We start from the raw sequence: 23276 nt of genomic DNA, 5'->3' as shown, positions 1-23276 counted from the left end.
CATTTGTACTTTAGATGAGTCACACGCCATCGCCCACTCATCAGATAGTCATTGTTTTGGAAACAAAAAAAAAATTTCAACCATAAATGTCTGTGCACCTATCAGTTAAGAAGTACAGCTGGCTGAAAATAGTCAAAAATATTAGAAAAAATTGTGCTTGTAATCAACTAAAGAAAACTGGGTTTTCTCTTGAATGTTGTCCCTTATTCAACTTAATTTGTAATGTACTAATTTCACCCTCTTGGCACTAATAACACCTTAAAATAAACGTAGCAACCTGAGACCTTTGTGCAACCTGAGAAAAACAAAACATCAATTCACCTTACCAGTTTTTGCGTCATAGCTTCTACAATACACTGATGACGTTGTGAGATCCTTCACTGTGATTCGTGTTAGAGACAACTAGCACGCACACTCAGAAGATGCCCCAATTCAGGTGCTAAATCTCATAAAAAATGAAGTTTTGTAAGCATTTCAACAATATTCTCTGGCGTCTTGCTGCAAATGTCACCCCTGCACTCTAGGATGTTCGTTGACATGCTACCTCATCAAGAATGAACCTTCATTGCTTACTTGTAACCTGGGAGTGTTTCATATTTTCATTTCATGGATGTTTTATTCTTAATCAGCCTTTACTTAACCAGGAAAAAACCTTGACAATAAAAATTTGCAGTCAATGTTGCAAAGATACAAAAATGTTAACATTTTGAGAGCATGACTTATTGAGTTTCAGCTCAGATTTTCTCCAGACTTTTCATTAAAACCAGCCTTTGTGCCTTAAACTGCCACTCTGTGCGTAGATTTTTTTTCTGTTTGTGTTCCAAATATCTTTCTGCTCTCAAATCTTTAGTTGCTTGCTCAAACCATTCCCTCATTCATGTTGCTTCTGCTCGCTGCGAAATTGTGATTCTCTGACTTTTCTGTGTATGCACGTACGAAACTTCCTCTGTGCTCACTCGACTTTTCCTGCAGACTGGAAACTTGAAGAGCTCAACTGTGCCTGCCCACTTTTTTTGGCATCTCTGTTTCTGCAAGTAAATTTCTCCATTCAAACCCCCCATCGACATTTTTCAAAATCCTTCTACACTTTTTATAAATGAACCAAGCTTACCAGCTATCTGAATACTCAGAAATAAAAAAACATTTGATTCTGACCAAAAAAAGCATTTGAAAATGGTATGAGAAAGACAGAACATTCGTCCAATCAACTTAAGGTTTTTTTTTGTTTTTTTTTTAAACCAAAGGTTCAGCATTTTCTGAAAATTTAGAGTTTGGTCGAGTACCCACCTATTGTAAAAGGTTCATAGAGTCACAGTAGGGACGAGTGATACCAAATGTTTTGAATTCGGTATGGTAAGAATACTTTTCGATGTAATTTTTACTGATACTGATCCTGATACTTTTGAAGAATTAATAAAAAAATTAGACTATCAATCTTTTAAAAGGTAGACATTTTTTACATGACTCTCCCTCTGTGTGAACCCTGTCAATTGAAATGCATACTGCATTGACTTAGTAAATTGATGACACTCCCTTAAAGTATAGCGGCTCCTCTCTGTCTGTTATCCTCATAATGTTGTTGATTTTTGTTTAATAACTTGACATGTGAGAAACATGGTTCAGTACTGTATGTAATCAATGTTTGACCTTGATTCTTAATATAAAAAAGTACTACAAAATAAAATGAACTGTCACATGCAGCTCACCTGTTACCTGAATCAAGATAGATTAACTTATTCATTTCATGTGAAATGTTTCATTTTTATTGAGCTGTCTAAAAAATTAGCTGGATGGATTAAACCCCCAGGAGGACACAATTGTAAAAGCACACTAGGAAATGGCAAAATCATTCTCTTCTTTTATGGACAAAATATTTTTATTCATTATAAAAATATACAGAAATTTTCCATTATATTCTTATGATATATACAGCTTCAATAAGTCGCAGGACAAGCTCAATATAAAAGCAAGTTTCAAGTGCAGCTTCGAGGGTTCTTCATTTTAATTAAAACTGACAAATCAGACTCAAAGCAGCCAGCATCCATAGTTTCTCAAATCACTGACCATACATTTGTGTCATGTCAAAGACAAACAAGCAGAATCATGCTTTTGACACTACAGAAATTAAAGCAGCCTGAATAATTATGCTTAAAGTAAATATCACCTATTGTATATAAGAAGTGAGCTTTTAAGTCTTGGTCTAAACATCAAAGTAGAATCTTTTTATCTGCACTATAAACCTGCTCTCTTTTTGAAGCTGGCAAGGAAACAATCCCAAGCCAGATTCATTCAGCACTACTAGGGCTGCGGTAAAGACGGCAATATCTGTGACATATCTTTTTCTTTAATCCAGTTTTCAAAGATAGCATGAACTGATAGCTTGGCATTTGCTAACCACTGATTACTCTCATATTTAAACTGTTTTTCCAAATATTGTCACTCTAAAATAATAACCTGAAAGAAAATCTGAGGCTTAGAAAATGCCCACTTCTTATATTGTAAATGGTAAATGTTGATTTTGAAATTATTTTTAAATAACTAAATCTCCCTGAACACATAAAAGGGATTTTCCTGATAGTCTATGAATTTTATACAGCACATGTTCATCTTCCTCAGTTTGCTACTTTTGCATACTGTGCACCAATCACAAACGTATACATGCAGTTCTAAACCAACAAATGTCCTCAAATCAAAGGTTTTTTACATTAATTTGTGTTGGTCACATCATGTAAATCACTGTTAAAAGTAAGAGGTTTCTATTGGAGGAGCTGAAGACACAGTGAGAAGACAAGAAGATGGAAGAAGATGAAGAAAGAGGAGTGAGCAGGGCCATCCACGCTGCTGCTGGTGGTAGCGCTGGCTGTGGTGTTGGTGGTGGTGTTGGTAGGGGCGGTGGTGGTGGTGTTGGGGGAGGAGGTGGCTGGAGATAAGAAGGGCCCAATGATACCGGTCAAGAACTCCCGATAGGCGCTCAACTTGGTTAGGACCATCATTGAAGCTTCTCGCCCCAGTCTGCTGGAGTCATCTTGAAACACTAGCACAGCCGACTGGAACCAAGATCCATCCACTGTACACATCAGTGGACTACCAGAATCCCCCTTAACATAAAGGAAAGATGGACATGTGCATGTTCAACATCAAGACTGAGTACTAAGTTCACATTGAATGCTATTGTTCAGCAGGTCCTCATGAGATGGCACTGGAAAAAATGCTGAATATAAAGAGATAGACTGAGCTAAGAGTGTACAGCTTCTGAGCCAAAGACATATACCCAGAAATGGTATTTTATCGTATAGTATCCTATTGTATCTTGTAACATTGTTTTGTATTTCGTCTTACAGTTCGTGTCATTTCTTGTCCTATAGCATTGTATCATACTGTATCTTGTCTTACTAATCATGCTGTATTGTGTCGTATCCTATTGTGTCGTACAGTAATAAATCTTGTCTCACTTATCCTATCATTGTCATGATCCAAATTTTGTCTTTATCATCTTCTTTGGTGTTTCCTGAAGCCCTTGTGTTTCTGTGTATTGTGTGTTATAGATGTGTGTATCATATTTCCAGTGTTTTGTGGACTACCCTTTTGTGTTTCATTATTTCTTGTATAGTTTCTCATGTGGCATTTTCTTAATCCTTGTCCCTCCCCGTGTTTGTATCCTTGTTCTGTTATTGAGTTTTCTGTTTTTTGTAGTTGCCTTCCCTTGTGTGGAAAATTTTTCTTCCTGCCTCCACTTTGATTGTGCTCACCTGCTTCACCCATGTCTTGTTTGCCACACCTGATTCCCTGACTGTAATCAGTCTTGGTTCTGTATTTTCTCCCTGTTCTTTTGTAGATTGTCATATGTCTTCTCTGTGTATCTCCTTGTGGATTCTCTGGTGTTTCTGTAGTAAATTTTTGTTTGCTTGTCTTTTGGTCTTAGTGGGGTTTTTATGTACTAAATCCAAAACTGGAGTGTTTATTAAGCAACAAACTTAACAGACATGTTTTGGGGACCTCTGAGATCAATATAAACTTGACTTTAAAAGGTAAAATATGTGACCTTTAAATCAATATTAGTTTTTCTGCACTTAGGTCGTCTTTCTTGCAACCCTATGGCAATCATATTGTGTTGTACTGTATCTCGTTTTATTTATAAAATCATATTGTACTGTGATGTATTATATCATATGTTGTATTGTGTCACATTGTGCCAGATGATGTTGTATTTTGTCTTACTGACTGTATCCTTTGAACTTATGGTTTCGAATCGTGTCGTATGATGTCCTTTTGTATTGTGTCATATCATATTGTAAGAATGTTGATGTTTGTATCATATTACATGTAGCATAGCTTTCACATGCAATTGCTCTATGCTATATCACATTGTATCGTGGTTTCATAATGTATGGTACTGTATGTACTGTGAGATCTGCAGCATACTGTATCAAAGGTCGTATGGTATTCTTTGGTACAGTAAGGTTTCAGATTTTCCTCCTTTGATAAGCCAAAACCCAGTGATAACCAACATCTTGATAGAATAGGATGTAATAGGAGAGATTAATGATTTACTGCCTTTGTTACTCACCGTTTCTAGAGTGAATGGTCCTGTACAAATTGCATCACTTGATGAAGCGTCTCCACAATTTACAATTGAAGTCTGTAATTCCTGCAGAACTTGTTCCTCTAACAATGTAGAAACAAAAAGACTATTAGAAGTGAATCAAACCCCAGTAACTGCCTCACACAAGAGTACATAAAAACACAATGATTTTTCTGTCTTTATGTCTTATCTAAACGAACTGATAATGGAATTAAGACTCACCTCCTCCTTGTTCAGGGCTCCAGCCAGCAACCCAGCAGGTTGAGCCCTCAGCGAAGGTCCGTCCATCGTCTAGGCAGATGGGCTGGATGTAGTTTGACAGGGTGGGTTTAGATGACAGCTCCAGCACTGCTACATTTTCCCCAGTGAAGCTGCTTAGAGTGATGTTTGTCACATGCAGCATCACCTCAAATGGGTTTGATCCGTTCTGTTTCAAACGACCCAAAATGACGGTCCATTCAGATGGTATGGGGGAACTGTTGGAGGTAGAAATAAGTCATTAGGACTGACTGATCATTAATCCAAGGGTTGAACCTTTACAGATTCACCCTTTAACACTGTTCTCAAAGATGGTCCCTTTTCAAGTCAACCCTTGACAAACTGCAGAAGATTTTTCCGCATATAAACCCTTGAATATTTCTAGAAAATATCTGTACAGCCTGCCTCAATGTGGAAAAAGATGCCATTGTTATGATATTCACCAGAAACCCAAGATGGGTGAGGTAGACGTGCACATCCACACAAAACGCTAAACCACCACCCCTATAAGGGACAGCTAATATCTTTAGCTGGTGTCAGTCTTGTAAAATGTCATTCTACATGCTATAATGAGCCAATGGCGTAATAAAAATGTTGGCAATTTCCTTCCTTTGTGTCTGTGTTGGTTTACCTGCTGGTCCAAGCATGGCTTTTGGATTAAACCAATGTTAGGGAGATGATTAGGTGGGGTCACCTTTCTCAGGCATGATACAGGGCATAAGTTTGGCAAAGTACTGCCTAATCTTATGCTATTTTTCAAGATAATTGCTGACAATCCAAAAGATATTGATGATATACCTGTTAAATTTTTAAAATGTGGTTTGGCAAAGCGCATGTTATTTTGTCAGGGAGCTGGATTAAAAGCTGGGGGTGCTTCAGTATGTCACAAAGGGTCTAAAGTCACCTTTGACTGCCATCATTTTAAAACAAGAAGCAGTGCCAGGACCCAAAAGCTTGTTTGCTACATTCATTTATTTTATTTTTCAAAAGAAAATTTTCATAAATTTTAAAATAAATATTTGTAGTAATTTGGTCAGGTCGAAATAGGATTATTTAAGGCTAAAATGATACACAGGTTAGTCTGAAACAGAATATCATAAAAAAGTTCATTTTTTTAATTCAATTTAAAAAGTCAAACTTCAATATGTATTCTAGATCAAACACACAAAGTGAAATATGCCAGGACTTTTTCTTAATGTAATCTTGTTGATTACAGCTTAAAGCTCAAGAAAAAAATACAAAAAAACACTACCTGTTGTCAGTTATTACTGCCTTGAAATATCAGCCAATTAGCCCAAAACACCTGCAAAGGTTTCCCAAGTCTTTGTTCTGTTTCTCTGGGTTCGTGGACACTACCATAAGCATGGGGAAGACTGCTGACTCCAGTGGACAAACATTGACGCCCTCCATAAGGAGGGTAAGCCACAGAAGGCCACTGCTGAGAGGGCTGTTCTAAGAATGCTGTATTAAAGCATATTCATGGGAAGTTGACTGGAAGAAAAAAAGTTTGATAAGAGAAACTTTATAAGGATAATGATTTCCTTTTTTTATTAGGACTTGGATCCTGAGCCTCAGACTGATTAGCACCATGCCATGTCGCAATGATGCAGCAATTAATGCAATAGGACCCCTCAGTGCAAAAATGAACACAGTTTCCCAGAATGATGACATTTTTGTACACATTTTTTGATTGGTGTTAAGAATATACCTGTAATTTAAGATTTAAGCAAAAAGAAAGTTTTTTTTTTCCATGTTCCAAAGCTAGAATATATGGAAGCTTCTTTTTTGAATTAATCACAGGAAGAAAAAGTGAACTATCAGGTTAGGTTCAGGTGAACGAAAGTGGGCCAGGCTGTGCCATGGAACTGTGAAAGTGTGCTGAAAATGAGTCCCACTCCAGCCCTGCATTATAGCACAAGTGACATCACTCTTGGTAACTCACCTTGGGAAGCAGCTGGCGCTGCTCAACACAAATTTTTCGGCCACCAGAGTCCCACCACACACATGGATCCCATTCTTTTGCAGACTCACCATCCACGGCCACTCGCCAGCTGCTGCGACTGAGCTTCCTCCGCTTATACGTGAATTCAGTCTGGCTTGACCACAGACCACAGCTGGAAAGAAAAGAAGAGAAAGAGCCTTCTTTTGAGTGTAAGATCTTGTAATTCTCACCAGATGCAGCAGATGATAATCATAAAACATTTTTTTCACATAAAGCTACTAATGTGTGTTGAAGTTTCTCCTGGTGGCAAACTAGAGTGACTTGGCACCAATGGCAGTTGTTTTGAAGGGAATTAAATCTTAATTAGTAAGTACTGCTTCATTTTCTTTAGATCAGTTCACACATTTAAAGAAGGACTAGTTGGTAAAATACTTATTTCAACAAACCAAAGAGATAAATGTTAAAGCTCTGATCCAGCTCAACATCTTATTTTAAGTATATAAGGTCAGGTCCTAACCCCTTTAGCTAACCGCCATTGTCCTTATTCCTGTGTAAAAACTAATCTTAAATTAATAAAGCAACATTAAAGGACACTGAATTTTGAATTTATTAATAAGGATGTAGTTGTAAAATGATTTTTGAAGTGCATGTAACAGGGAGAGTGCTAGATAAAGAGGAATAAGGGAAACTGAAAGAAAGAGAATTGTGATGCAGTTTTCTTCTGACTATTATCTCAAAATTCTGACTTTTTACTTAGAATACAAGTTTGTCTCAGAGTTCTGCCTATTGTTCCTAAAAAAATCTCTCTTCAATCTCAGAATTCCGACTTTTATCTCAGAAATAGGAGTTTTATCTTAGAGTTCAGCCTTTTTTTCTTCAAAGCTCTGACTTTTTTACCCCCAGGTTTCAAACTTTGTTCCTCAGAATTCCATATTTAATATCAGAATTCTGAATTTTCTCTGAATTTTTTTTCTAGAGTTTTGATATTTTTCTCAGGATTCTGATTTCAGACTCAGTATTGTAACCTCTTCTCATAATTCTTATTTCAGAATTCTGACTTTTTGTTTTTGTTGTTGCTGCTATCATTATTACCAAACATCTTCATTTGTATAATAATTATTATAAATTTCTTTTTTTAACTTAAAACAACTGGCCAATTAACAATTAACATGCAAACAACACAACTACACACATGTCATCGCTAGCATTATCTTATTTTAAGCTTCTTTTGTTTTTTTCTCTTTTCATTTTAACACTACCCACCATACTAGTTGGCAGTCTTGACTGGATTTTGCGGTGGGTGTGTTGGTTTGGGGGGTTTTGACGGTGGCCACTTGATGGTTCTTGGCCTGCCGGCAGCAGGACAGCAGCCCCTGTTTGCCCCCCTGTCCTATGCAAATAGGACCTTGACCAACAGGCAACTCCTACAACAAGGGCAGACCTCCTCCTCAAGGGTCTGGGGGTTGTCTATCTAAAGAGAAAACTGGGTCAGGGGCAGCCAAGCCCTTTTCAAATAATAAGAAATTCAATGGCTCTCTGGGAGTGAGCTGGTTGGACAAATATTCCAACTGGGCCTTGAGAGGGCTCTGCCACCACATCGATGGGGTTCTGTGGGCCACTGCTAGCCGCTCTATGACTCACCCACGAGACATAACCCAGTCTTGGTCCATTCTTGGCTCAAAATTATATGAAAAAGTTGTAATACAAATCAGAACAACTTTGTTCAATGCGAAGCATCTGTGTGGTTGTGTGTGAATGCTTATGTGCAAGTATGTATGGATACATGTGTGCATGCGTGTATCTACAGTGCTTATTAGACCACCTGTCATATATGTCTCAAAGACCATCCAGCATCATGAAGTGCTTTAATGCGGCCTCTCTTATTTTCAGTGAGCTCTCCATGTTTTGCCATTTTGAACAGGAATGAGGAATTTCATTTTAGTAGAGTCAACACTGAAGGTACACAGTAATCCTATAATATTTAGTTTAAAGAAGCAGTGTGACAAAGTCAAAATAGTACATGGATAAATGAATAGAATGTTACCTAACTCATATATGGGAGCTTAATTTATGAACCCAGGGCACTACCTAGTGGAAAAGTAAAGATGTGCACAACACATCTCTATCATAAATCTTATTTGCATTTGGAATTTTTTTCACTTTAAAAACTTGAGAAGTAAGATAGTGATAGAGTTGTGCATCTACAAAAACAGCCCATAGTTTCAGTGCCTCCCTCATTTTAGAGTTACCAAGCTGCAGCCAGATTACTGTAAAAACTGTTGTTTTCCTGTTGAAGATGTTAGGGTTAAAATCAGCACATATAGATATATAGCAGGTGCTCACGTGCAGGGGACGTTGACTCAGGGGTGCTGCTTGGTGTTGGAGACACTGTATCACAGATGAAGCTTTGGTCAGTGTCGTTCCCTGTGGATGTGAAGAGGATGTAGCCTGGCTGGTTGACAGCGATGTGGCCGTTGATCCATGACTGGAACTGGGACACACTGGTGAAGACTCCTGGAAAACGAGGCTCAGCACATCCTAGTCCGAAACTTGTGACCCCCATCTGGAACCAGCGGTTATTCTGCGTGCTCTGCAGTGGACCTCCTGAATCCCCCTGTGTGAAAAGAGGAGTGTTTACGAGAACTGTAGTCACAGGCTGTCAAGTCTGACAGAAACAATGGAGTTTAACATGCTCACCTGGCAGGTGCCCTTCCCTCCAATTTCAAAGCCTGCACAGATCATGTTGTCGGTGATTGAGACAAAGGAGTCGTAGTCACAGCTGCACCTGTTGTTCCCCACAACAGGCACCTTCACCTCCATGAGCTCTTGTGGGGAGGGAAGGGGCACTGTTGACAGACAAATAATGTTAAATTTCCTTCAAATGTAGTTTTGTGGCTCCTAATACAACTCAATGGTTATGAATGCAACATATTTTTCTCAGAACTGTGTCCATTCATCAACACAACCAAGAATATTATTTCAAACTGTTCATCAGTCAGCAAAACTGTTTCTATTGTGAGTTACTGATGAAGTGAGGTCAATCAGAGCCTCAACCACTCAGATTTAAACTGCTCTTATTCTCTTTTGCTCCATGACTGTTTTCACCTCTTTTATCAGTTTTATCCAGTTACTTTAGTTGAACTTATAAGACAGTATCACATATGGTAGAGGCCTTCTATCGTTCATTTTGAGTCATAACGGTAGGTTAATATGCAGATATATATAGTCTATAACAGTTTATACAACACAATATAAAAGTTCAGAGCTGTTCCATGACAATTTGTCACATTAAAAGTAAAGAAAATAAACCAGTTTTATTTTCTTTATACATATTCCTCTTAAAGGAACATCACTTATAAACACATGGATTAATCCATCATCATGATTAATCTTATTAAAAATTTTTTAACACAATTAACCCATCTACAGCGCAGAATGACTCAACATCCCCGAAACGTCTCTGGCAACGCATTTCTGGCAGTTTGTCCAAGTAGGGTTACCATCGAGATTACCGTCGAGATTGCCGTCACGAATGCGCAAATGGGCCGTTGATCTTGTAGTGACCAACCAACTCGATATGGAACATGCTAAACAGCATGTTGGCCCTCTCAATGGGAAATTTGAGAACCAAAAAAAAACAAGACAGAACAGTCAACAGACATTAAGTATTATGCACATTCTTCAGGAAGGAGTTTTCTTTTCCCCTAAGCACTTCCAGCTTAAAATACCACATTAACGTGAAGCAAACGTTCGTCGGGGAATCTGCTAGCACGTTGGCTAATGTGTCGCCATTCATTTCATTCTGTTTATTTTATTTATATTCAGGTGAAAAAAAATTCTACTGCCTCAGGTTATGTTCAAATACAGCTCTGTTGTTGTGTTTTTGTGCACTCTTTGATGTGCTTTTGTCATGTTGCCAAATTTAAAAGGGAGACTATGAACAAAAGTGAATATTTTTCATCAAATTGATCTGTATTGTTTTGAAGTTTGACATTACCAGCTACTTACTGAGTGCCAAACATGTCTGGCCCGGCTACATTTCTTGATTTAAAAATTTGGCCCAGTTGAATTTGTAATTGAATAGCCCCGGCATATATATTCCCTTCTTTCTTGAGTCTGCTTGCTTATGCAAAATGAAACGCGATTAATATAGATTAAAATGAATGATAATTAATCATCATAAATCAAAATTAATCCAAAGCAACCCTGTGATTAATCTGATTAAAAATTCTAATCATTTGACAGCACAAGTTTTTACATTTAAGCATATATTACGACACCTCTCTCCAGTGAAAAAATGGAATCCAGTTGCTTTCTGACCTACCAAGATATTGGATGTCACCCCAGCCAGTGGCCCAGGTGTCAGTTCCATGGAAGAAGGTGCTGTTCGAGGCTGCGAGGCATAATGGCCGGATGTAGTCAGTAAAATTCACAGATGAGGTTAGCCTTAGAAGGGCAATGTCACTGTCAAAAGGAATAACGTCGTAGTCAGGATGAAGAATGATCTGCCACACTCTTCGGGTCTCTTCGTTGGAGTTTTGTCCCTCTTGTCTCTGTCGACCAAGATGCACGGCCACAAGCCTGGGATGAAGGCTAAAGGGTTAGAGAGGAAGAAAAAAGAGCTCAGACATGGGAAACAGTCATGTGCAGCATCTCAGCAAGTCAACTTTCTAAAAACAGGAAGCTTATTTAATTTCTCCACCCATACAGTCACAACAGATGGAGGTTCAGCATGAGTCTGGTCATGCTTGTTAAAAGTTCATTTGTCTTCAGAGCTGCTAAATTCTTGCTTACAGTGGGCTTGTGTTTGCTAATTTTTCAAATACTGAAGCAGATTTCAGAAGGATATGTCCATGTTTGAACACAAGGGAGCTTTATGGCCACTGAAATACCTTCCTGATGATCTGAAGTGTTAGCTTAAGTTAGAAATTTGTCGAATTTAAAATCATGTGTAAGGGTTGATGAAAGACTCTTTCCTCCATTTTTCCTCTTACCCTATGACGCAGTGAGCAGCAGTAAGCACCCACTCATCTGTAATGAGAGTCCCGCCACAGAAGTGAGAGCCGAATAAGGTCAGACTGGCCATCCATGGCCAAGCGCCATCAGAGGCCACCTCTCCTCCAACGATGCGGGTGGTGATGGTGTTGAGTGGAGCCTTCCCGCACTCTAAAGACACACAGGAGACAAAGAGCAAGTAAGCCTCCTCCGTTCATGGACATTTAGTGTTCCTGCAGTCTTGCAGGAATTCAATCTTAAACCTGTTTTGATAACAGTCTGGGAGTGTGTCAGGTTATTTTCACTGACCGATCTGATTAATAATGTTGGGCCTTTGGTATCACTTCAGTCATATATCAGCTCATATATCCATTGCATGAATATATTACATAATCATCTGGGAAAGCTCCCACAGAAAGCGTCTGGTAAGGGGAGGACTTTTCAGAAAATTTTCAGAAGGTGATTGGAGGAATTCTCTGTCTGTCACATTCACGAAAGGCCATTTAGAGCAACATATTGCGTTGTGCGCATGCGCCACTCTTGTGCAGGCCACTGCTGTCTTTGTTAATTGCAGAGCTTCATCTAAAACTGATGCCAAGGCCAGTGCAAAAACATCTTGTCTGCCAAGACAAGTTTTCGGCGTGGATCTCTGCTCTGGTTTTCAAAAGAAATGTGGTCCTGTTTCAATTAAACTGCTGCTTTCTTACAGCTACATCCAAGCTAACGGCTACTGCTGAAGCAGTCCCTGGATACACTGGAAACCCCCCCCCACCGATCACAAAGCCATGCTGAAACAGACTGGTGGTGGAGCAAAAACATCTTTTCCTATCATGAAAAGCTTTCAGTGTTGCCCTCTGAGCTTGTTTTACTAAAGAAATGTCAAGTTCTGGTAAAAATGACTGATTTGGAGAAAAAAGTCCATAAACATTTCAGGGGGTTAAATTACAGTATTTCACAACTAGTAGTGATAAGTTTTTCATGTTGATGGTTGTAATTAGGGCTGAATGATTTGCAAAAATAATCTAACTGCAATATTTTTTCCCAATATTGCCATTGCAATTTAATTTGCGATTCTTATTAGGTTTCTCAACTTAGGCATTTTTCAAAAAATTCAAGCAATAAATCTTTCTAAATCATAACTTAAATCAGTCAGGAAGACTCATCATACGTTTAACCATTTTATTGCAAAATGGATATGCATTTTAAAAGGGACATATTTTACCTTTTTATGACAATGTTACAATGTTACAATGTCATTTAGCAGACGTTTTTATCCAAAGTGACATACATTCGAGAGCAAGAACAATACAAGCAAGATCTAGACGAGAAGAAACATCAGTAAGTGCCACAAAGTGTTTCAGGTCCAATTGGACATAAGTGCTGCCATGCAGTGTTTAAGGCAAAGCACCTAACGTATACAGATATATATATATATATATATATATATATATATATATATATATATATATATATATATATGAAAATGCCAACAATAAAAACCAGCAAGATGGGAGATGTCTCATCATTGCCATCCATTTGACTTCATAATAACTAATTACCAAGTACCAACTGCTGGGTCATTCACAAGGAGCTGGGCTAAAAAACAATCCTAGAAGTAGAGCAGGACGGTGTGACAATTTTATATCGGCCTCAGTGGTCCCCAAAACAAGCCTGTGAAGTTTGTTGCTGAAAAAATACTCTAGAATTGGATTTTTGTATGTCTGAAAACCCCCCTGTTTCAGCCGTTTCTGTCTGTGGCTTCAAATGGTAATGAGCTGTCTGACTCCGCCCCTGACCACACCCCTCTCAGGAAATGGAAGTGGCACTTCTGATGTTACAATGTTACGGACACTTTTATCCAAAGTTAAGGATTTGACTGGGATTTAAACCATCAATCTCCCAGACCAAAGTCAGCAGGGTAACCCACTGAGATATCTTGCATCTCAGCTGGCAGCTGATAGGATCAGGAGAAGCGTGTGGAACTTTCTTCCAAGCGGGGAGGGCCAACCGAACCTGGGGGCGGGGGCTCACTCCCCCATGTGACATCATGAGGGTAAAATCTGAGAATGGCTTGTTTTAGCACACATTTTCTGAAAGGTGGAGAAAGACAGGTTGGAAGGGAATGGATTTTTCTGGTATTTGAGGGGACTGTGGACAGGCCAGTGGCACATATTTTTATTAGAAAAGCCTGAAAAAGTGATTGTTGCATTATATGTCCCCTTTAACTTGGCGGGGAAGGTTCTGCTGTAAAGATGCTCCCTGGGAGTGCATGGCTAGAAACCACTATCTAAATAGATACATAAATGACAATGTGCAATGAAAAAAAAATTGAAGCAATAAATCCATTGTAGCATGAATGTGAATATGAGGATGCAATAAGCTTTAAGCTATAAAGGAGGCGGCTGGGGTGGGGACCATGAAGCTGGCTTAAGCTCACTGCAGCTGGGGATATGAACTAATGCTAAGCTTCATCAATATTAGATGGAATGACCTAGTTATATCTGCTCGTGTTGCAAATTTGACACCCATTGCTTTATTGAAGGAGATTATCATTTTTATGTCACTAATTTTGACTGAAACAAAACATACACAAAGCACAAAAAGGCGGATTCTTGAAAACGATTTTAAAAATTGATTTTGATTATTGCATAATGTGCATAAAATCTCTGCTGTAGAAAAAAAAAGAATGTATTAAACTGCTATTTTGACAAATTTCAAGTCAAAGAAAGTTGCAATTTCTGTAATTTGTAAACTGCAGCAGGCATATTACGATTTAATCTAATTTTCAATTACTTGCCCAGTCCTAGTTGTAATGATAAAAACTTTAAGCAGTACAATAATTGCCCACTCAGCATGTTTGAAATGCCACAAAAGAAATGACGTAGTAAATAAATAAATAAATGACTTACCATCTATCACTGAGATATTCTCTGAAAAAAAGGAAAAATGCATGTTTAGATAACAGTTTCAGATTATAAATGCAGAAAGTAATGTGATATATGTCCAGGGTAGGGGTTTGACTTGTTTTTCAGAAGTATTAGAGACTAGCACACAGTTTTCCAGCTTTTTCCATGACTTTCCAGTTGTTTGATTCATAGTTTGATTAAAGAACCACTTTAATTTTACCACATATAACAGTCATCAGGAGATTATTTGTTTCTCTATTCACCTTTGATTTTTCAGACGTCTCCTGAAATAACAAAACTGTTTGGCCTAAAACAGTAATATCATGGTAATTCCCATATATTTATCCTGATTTTAACTCTAAATAAATATGCTTTTGATGGTAATATTTTGCATCAATAGGACACAAAGTCTGACAGAATAGTGCAGCCACAGAAAGAGCCAGTGGTTTCAGTGCCTCCATCATTTTAATATCTGCTGCCAAATGACCACAAAACAGAAACAAATTTTGGTTTAGGATTTTAAGCTTAAAACCAGCACATACAAACTCATAGCAGTACTCACGTGCAGGTGTTGTTGGTGGTAGAAATGCGTCACTACAGTTGAAGCTTTGGTCAGTGTCGTTCCCTGTGGATGTGAAGAGGACGTAGCCTGGCTGGTTGAAGGTGATGTGGCTGTTGATCCATGACTGGAACTTGGACACACGCGCGAAGACTCCTGGAAACGTAGGCTCAGCACATCCTACTCCAAAACTTGTGACCCCCTCCTGGACAAAGGTGCCATTATGCAAGACCACCATTGGACCTCCTGAATCCCCCTGCGTGAAGAAACAAGTGTTTTGGAGATGTTGTCCTCACAGGTTGTCAAATCTAACATAAATACTGATGTTTAAAATGCTCACCTGGCAGGGGCCCTTTCCTCCATCTTCAAAGCCTGCACAGATCATGTTGTCTGTGATTGAGACAAAGTAGTCGTAGTAACAGCTGCACTCGTTGTTCCCCACAACTGGCAACTCAACCTCCATGAGGTCTCGTGGGGAGGGAAGGGACACTGTGGACACACAAATAACATTGAATTGCCTCAAAATGTGATATTAGTGAAATGTGAAATTAGTTGCAGGTTCCAGTTCCAGACACACACAGTACATTACAGTATATATACAGTTACACAGTCTGTATTCTTTGATGTAAAGTATGGTATGTCTCACAGGCCCATCTAAGGACCAATTTTATTTTCTTAATTTATACTCTCTTTGAGGAATATCATTTATAAAAACCATGTTTTGTAGGTGCTAAAAAATCTGGGTATTTTGTAAATTTTGAGCAGCACACAACAAAGTGCTAACTACAAAAAGAAACAAAACATGAAGCTTCCTTTTTTAACAGATTGATATAAAACGATGAAACTATTTTGCCCTATCTCATGAAGAAATAAAAACATCTTCACACTAAAGCACATATTATAACGTGCCTCTCTAGTGAAAAATGGAATCCAATTGCATTCTGACCTACCTCTAAAATTGACGTCGCCCCAGCCGGTGGCCCAGGTGTTGGTACCGCTGAAGAAGGTGCTGTTTGGGGCAGCAAGGCACACTGGCTGGATGAAGTCAGTAAAATTTACAGGTGAAATCAGCCTCAGGAGGGCAATGTCACTGTCAAAAGTACTACTGTTGTAGTCAGGATGAACAAATATCTGCCACACTCTTCGGGTCTCTTCATTGGGGTTTTGTCCCTCTTGTCTCTGTCGACCAAGATGCACGGCCAAAAGCCTCGGATTGAAGCTAAAAGGTAAGAGAAGAAAAAAAAACAGAGCTAAGACATGGGAAACAGTCATGTGCAGCATCTCAGCAAGTCAACTTTCTGGAAAAAACAGGAAGCTCTGATTTAATTTCTCCACCCATACAGTCACAACAGATGGAAGTTCAGCATGAGTCTGGTCTAGCTTAAGTTAGAAATTTGTTGAATTGAAAATCATGTATAAGGATTGATAAAAGACTCTTTCCTCTATCTTTCCTCTTACCCTATGACGCAGTGAGCAGCAGTAAGCACCCACTCATTTGTAATGAGAGTCCCGCCACAGAAGTGAAAGCCGAATATGGTCAGACTGGCCATCCATGGCCAAGCGCCATCAGAGGCCACCTCTCCTCCAACGATGCGGGTGGTGACGGTGTTAAGTGGAGGCTTCCCGCACACTAAAGACACACAGGAGACAAAGAGCAAGTAAGCCTCCGCCGTTCATGGACATTTAGCGTCACATGTTTTCAGTCCTGCAGGAAATTTATCTTAAACCTGTTTTGGATAACAGTCTAGGAGTGTGCCAGGTTATTTCCACTGACTGATCTGATTAATAAAGATGAGCCTTCTGGTATCACTTCAGTCCTATATCAACTCATTTACCCATTGCCTGAATATATTATATCATCATCTGGGAAAGCTCCCATAGAAAGCGTCTGGTAAGGGGAGGACTTTTCAGAAAATTTTCAGAAGGTGATTGGAGGAATTCTCTGTCTGTCGCATTCACGAGAGGCCAATTAGAGTGACAAATTGCATTGTGCGCATGTGCCACTCTCGTGCAGGCTACTGCTGTCTTTGATTGTTAATTGCAGAGCTTCATCTAAAACTGATGCCAAGGCCAGTGCAAAAACATCTTGTCTGCCAAGACAAGCTTTCAGCATTACTCTCTGCTCTGGTTTTAAAAAGAAATGTGGTCCTGTTCCAATTAAACTGCTGCTTTCCTACAGCTACATCTGAGCTAACAGCTACTGCTGAAGCAGTCCCTGGATACACTGGAACCCCCCCCCCACCCCCCCCCCACCCCCCGTACCGATCACAGAGCCATGCCAAAACAGACTGGTAGTAGAGCAAAAACATCTCATCTATCGTGAAAAGCTTTCAGTGTTGCCCTCTGAGCAACGAGAAATGTAGTCCAGCTCTGATAAAAGGCCTGGGAGCCTAAGGGTCTAGGACAGCGCACTTCTGGGTGAAAGATGATGTTCCCAATATCTGCTGGAGCCATCCAGCCAGCTTTCCTGTTACAGCTCCCATGTCCCAATCACTACTAGGCACCACTGTTGCCCTCAAATCCCACATCCTCTCTAGCTCTTCCTTCAGCCCTTGGTATTTCTCAAGCTTCTCGTGTTCCTTCTTTCTGATGTTGCTATCGCTCGGTATTGCTACATCTATCACTACCGCTGTCTTCTGATGTTTAGCGACTGGTATTGTCAGGCTGATTAGCTATCACCATCTTGTTAGTCTGGATCTGGAAATCCCACAGGATCTTTGCTTGGCTGTTCTCAACCACTTCAGGAGGCGCCTTCCATCTTGACCATGGGACCTCCAGTCCATACTCTGCCCAGATGTTCCTGCACACTATGCCAGCTACCTGGTTATGCCTTGCCTGCCAGCATCTTACACCCTACTGTGATGTGCTGCACTGTCTCAGGGGCTTCTCGCAACACGATTGCCCATTCAGTACCACAAAAGAATAGATGTAATAAATAAATAAATGACTTACCATCTGACAATGAGATATTCTCTGAAAAAAAGGACAAATGCATGTTTTAATAACAGTTTCAGATCATCATTTATCATAAATGCAAACATTGTTGTGCTGTATGTCCAAGTGAGGAGTTTGACTGTTTTTTTTAAAGGAATGTGACAGTGAAGCACATAGTGTCATGATAAAAAATGATTTTGATTATATTATTTTGCATTAAAGCATCTGAACACCAAGACTGATGGAATGGTGCAGCCACAGAAACAGCCAGTGGTTTCAGTGCTGCTCTGATTTTTAGGTGACAAGCTCTTGACAGCTGCTGCCAAATGAGCCTCCAGAACAGAAGTTTTCGGTTCAGATTTTAGGCTTAAAATCAGCATGTATAATCTCACAGCAGTACTCACGTGCAGGTGTTGTTGGTGGTAGAAATGCGTCACTACAGTTGAAGCTTTGGTCAGTGTCGTTCCCTGTGGATGTGAAGAGGACGTAGCCTGGCTGGTTGACAGTGATGAGACTGTTGATCCATGACTGGTACTGGGACACACGGGTGAAGACTCCTGGAAACGTAGGCTCAGCACATCCTACTCCATAACTTACGATCCCCTTCTGGACAAAGGTCCCATTCTGCATGACCACCATTGGACCTCCTGAATCCCCCTGTGTGAAGAAACAAGTGTTTTGGAGAAGTTGTCCTCACAGGTTGTCAAATCTGACACAAATACTGATGTTAAAAATGCTCACCTGGCAGGCGCCCTTCCCTCCATCTTCAAAGCCTGCACAGATCATGTTGTCTGTGATCGGGTTAAAGGAGTCGTAGTAACAGCTGCACTCGTTGTTCCCCACAATCGGCACCTCCACCTCCATGAGATTTTTTGGGGAAGGAAGGGACACTGTTGACACACAAATAATGGTGAGTTGCCTCAAAATGTGACAGAAATTTGTGGCAGTCCCAAGGTATGCCAAAGGTTGAACTTATCTGAATTTGAAGAAAGTAATGAAATTCTCTCTCATTATTAAGAATTCAAACTGGTTTAAATACTTGGGTGTTACATTAGATTACACTCTCACATTCAAAAGTCAATTTAAAAAGATGTGACATGACAAACTTTATAAATATCAAAGTCTCTAAATTTTTTTAAATGCAATGATCTTTTCTTACTTTTATTATTCATTGTCATGTTCAGCTCAGGAAAACAAGACTGTCTTAAAACTCATCAGGTCACTCCACTAACACTGGAAAATTCAGGACAGGATGTTTAGCTTTTTAATTTTCGATGTTGTGTTCAGGAGTCTGCTTTGTTTAAAATATATCCATAATAATATTAATAAGAATGAACCAAAATTTGTACTCCTAAACATATATAGGGACATGCCTCCATGGGGAACAAACAGAATCCAGCTGCTTTCTGACCCACCTGCAAAATTGACGTCGCCCCAGCCGGTGACCCAGGTGTTGGTGCCGCTAAAGATGGTGCTGTCTGAGGCTGCCAAGCACACTGGCCAGATGAAGTCAGTAAAAGTCACAGGTGAAAACAGCTTCAGGAGGGCAATGTCATTGTCAATATTAAAAATGCTGTAGTTAGGATGAATAAAGCTCTGCAAGATTGTTCGAGACACTTCGTTGGGGTTGGGTCCCTCTTGGCTCTGCCGACCAAGATGCACGACCACACTGCTTAGGGGGGTTCTAGAGGGTTGGAAAGCAGAAGAAAACAGAGCTCAGACATGGAAAACAGTCATGTGCAGCATCTCAGAAAGTCAACTTTCTAAAAAACAAGAAGCTCTGATTTCATTTCTACATGCATACAGTCACAACAGATGCAGGTTCAGCTCGATTCTGGTCCTGCTTGAAGATTCTGCCTGTTCAAAGTTCATTTTTCTTAAGAGCCGCTGAGTTTTTGCTCATAGTGGACTTGCGTTTATTCCCTGTTTAAAATGTGGAAAATAAGCATGGCCTAGACGCTGCCACCTTTTCAAATACTGAAGCAGATTTCAGAAGGGTATTTCCATGTTTGAACACAAGGGAGCTTTATGGCCACTGAAATACCTTCCTGGTGATCTGAAGTGTTAGCTTAAGCTAGAATTTTGCTGAATTGAAATTTATGTGTAAGGGATGATGAAAGACTCTTTCCTCCATTTTTCCTCTTACCCGTCGATGCAGTGAGCAGCAGTAAGCACCCACTCATCTGTAATGAGAGTCCCGCCACAGAAGTGGGAGTCGAATATGGTCAGACTGGCCATCCATGGCCAGCTGCCATTAGAGGCCACCTCTCCTCCAACGATGCGGTTGCTGATGGTGTTGAGTGGAGCCTTCCCGCACACTAAAGACACAAAGGAGACAAAGAGGGAGTAAGCCTCCTCTGTTCATGGACATTTAGCGTCACATATTTGCAGTCCTGCAGGAATTTGATATTAAACCTGTTTTGGATAACAGTCTGGGAGTGTGCCAGGTTATTTCCACTGACTGATCTGATTAATAAAGATGAGCCTTCTGGGATCACTTCAGTTTCCTGATGTTAATGTCATCAAAGACAAAATGCCCAGGGTGCGCAGATAGCCTGGCAGTCTAATGCGCTTTCCATGTACGTGGGTGGCCAGGGTTCAAATCCGGCCAGTGGTCCTGTGCTGCATGTGCCCCACTCTCATCCCATTTGTTACTCTATCCTCTGTCCAATAAAGGCACTAAAAAGCCCAAAAATATATCTTACCATATACCTTTCAGTACATTCTGGTTAAGCCCTGTCAGTGTCTCCCAGCAGCCACAGTGATGTCTAATAAGTCCACCACTGCTGGTTAACCACTCATATCATTTTACAAAATAACTCACTAACATCACAGTGGACGAGTCAGAAGTCATTTGCACCCTGTTATCAGATAGTTACTTTTTCTTTTAACAGTTCTCTTGTTTTTCTTTTCAATCCATGACAAGTTCCTTTACGCATGGTCAGGTCAATGTCCTAACTAAAATGGGCCGCACAAAATTATTGGCGCCGTATTAAAACTGTGGGTAAATCATTTCATTTCAAGCATGTGATGCTCATTTAAACTCACCTGTGGCAGTAACAGGTGCTGGAAATCTAGAAATCACACCTCAAGCCAGTTAGAACGTATAAAAGTTGACTCAACCTTTGTGTTGTGTGCCTGTGTGTGTCACACCAAGCATGAAGAAGAAAATAAAGAGCTGAGAACTGTCTGAGGACTTCGGAAGCAAAACTGTGGAAAAATATGAACAATCTCAAGGTAACAAGACCATCTCCAGAGATCTTGAAATTCCTTTGTCTACTATGCGTAATATAATCAGGAAGTTTATAACTCATGGAACTGTGGCTAACCTCCCTGGATGTGGACAGAAGAGAAAAATTGACAAAAGAATGCAACACAGGGTAGTTGGAATGGTGGATAAACATCCTCAGTCAACTTCCACACAAATTCAGGCTGTCCTGCAGACTCAGGGTTGCAAAAGTGTCAGCATGGACCATACGTCATCGTCTGAATGAGATGAAGCGCTATGGCAGGAGACCCAGGAGAACCCCACTGCTGGCAAAGAGACATAACAAAGTCAGACTGGAGTCTGCAAAAATGTACCTGAGTAAGCCTCAGTCCTTCTGGGAGAACATTTTGTGGACAGATGAGACTAAGGTAGAGCTTTTTAGAAAAGCACGCCATTCTACTGTTTACAGAAAATAGAATGAGGCCTACAAAGAAAAGAACACAGTACCTACAGTCAAACATGGTGGAGGTTCAAAGATGTTTTGGGGTTATTTTGCACTGGATTTTCTGGCACTGGGTGCCTTGACTGTGTGCAAGGAATCATGAAATCTGGAGACGATCAAAAGATTTTGGGCCGCAATGTAGGGCCTAGTGTCAGAAAGCTGGGTCTGCGTCAGAGGTCATGGGTGTTCAAGCAGGACAATGACCCCAAACATACCTCAAAAAGCACCAAGAAATGGTTGGAGACAAAGTACTGGAGAGTTCTGAAGTGACCAGCAATGAGTCCGGATCTAAATCCCATTGAACACCTATGAAGAGATTTCAAAATTGCTGTTGCAAGAAGACACCCTTCAAATCTGAGAGACCTGGAGCAGTTTGCAGAGGAAGAGTGGTCCAAAATTCCAGTTGAGAGGTGTAAGAAGCTTGTTGATGTTTATAGGAAGCTATTGGTTTCAGTTTGTTTTTTTTTTGTCCAGGGGTGTGCAACCAAATGTTAAGTTGAGGGTGCCAATAATTTTTTCCGGTCCATTTTTTGAGTTCTATGTAAAACTATGTAAATTTTGGCTTTTTTCTTCAACATTTTTGTGTTGTTCCAATGCACATAAATTAAATAAACATTTGTATACCAAAAACATTTGTAATTGCAACAATTTCTAGGAGAAATGGTGTTTTTTCTGGAAAAAAATCCAGGGGTGCCAATACTTTCGACCATGACTGTATATATAAACATAATTTTTAAATCAAAGCCTGGCAGCCACTGCTGCAAGGCACATTCTATTACAACTACAAAAACGAAGAATTTCCCTGGTTTTAAAAACTGTTGGAATTATTTTGCATAATGCCAGAGCTTGACCCAAATATATATTACGTTTTTCGACTGCAAACATATCCCCGCAAAAATGTTATCTACTGCAGGAAAGCAAATTTGTACACAGTGAATTATAGACCTTTTAAAAATGAAATTGGAATTTTAAAATGTATCCATTTAAATGCTCTCTCACAAAAATGGCTTCCATTTGCAGTGAAAAAGATTACAAAATAAAAAGTGGAAACACATTTGGACAAAAATGTCCATGAAGGATCCAGAGGGTGATTCAATTTTCATGTTGATGGTTGTAATGATAAAAACTTTAGCAACACAATGATTGTCCATTCAGCATATTTGAAATGCCACAAAAGAAATAAAGTAATAAATAAATAAATAAATGACTTACCATCTGCCAATGAGAAATTCACTGAAAAAAAGGACAAATGCGTGTTTTAATAACAGTTCCAGATCAGTCTTTATCATAAATGCAAAAAATTGTTGGCTTATATGTCCAAGTGAGGAGTTTGATTTATTTTTCATAAGTGTGACAATCTAGCGCACATTGTCCTTATTTTTAGTCAAAA

At 39.6% G+C, this 23276-nt stretch overlaps 1 protein-coding gene across 1 annotated transcript in view; it reads right to left on the bottom strand.

The window, feature by feature from the left end:
- Positions 1–1917: 1917 nt before the first annotated feature.
- The window catches only part of LOC121504006 (transmembrane protease serine 9-like), a 28054-nt gene continuing 6695 nt past the window's right edge, over positions 1918–23276 (bottom strand). The window contains exons 7-25 of the mRNA XM_041778630.1: positions 23099–23119; positions 20323–20494; positions 19592–19860; positions 18918–19066; positions 18581–18833; positions 18195–18215; positions 16701–16872; positions 16193–16461; positions 15583–15731; positions 15246–15498; positions 14687–14707; positions 11777–11948; positions 11107–11375; positions 9480–9628; positions 9126–9396; positions 6783–6954; positions 4805–5058; positions 4568–4665; positions 1918–3098 (exon numbers count right to left, since the gene is read on the bottom strand). Of these exons, the coding sequence (XP_041634564.1) occupies positions 2757–3098; positions 4568–4665; positions 4805–5058; positions 6783–6954; positions 9126–9396; positions 9480–9628; positions 11107–11375; positions 11777–11948; positions 14687–14707; positions 15246–15498; positions 15583–15731; positions 16193–16461; positions 16701–16872; positions 18195–18215; positions 18581–18833; positions 18918–19066; positions 19592–19860; positions 20323–20494; positions 23099–23119 (3476 nt within the window). The 3' untranslated portion in view covers positions 1918–2756. The remainder of the gene's footprint in view (positions 3099–4567; positions 4666–4804; positions 5059–6782; positions 6955–9125; positions 9397–9479; positions 9629–11106; positions 11376–11776; positions 11949–14686; positions 14708–15245; positions 15499–15582; positions 15732–16192; positions 16462–16700; positions 16873–18194; positions 18216–18580; positions 18834–18917; positions 19067–19591; positions 19861–20322; positions 20495–23098; positions 23120–23276) is intronic.

This window comes from Cheilinus undulatus, linkage group 21 (assembly GCF_018320785.1).
Source record: "Cheilinus undulatus linkage group 21, ASM1832078v1, whole genome shotgun sequence".
NCBI lineage: Eukaryota > Metazoa > Chordata > Actinopteri > Labriformes > Labridae > Cheilinus > Cheilinus undulatus.
This window is presented reverse-complemented; position numbering and strand designations above follow the sequence as displayed.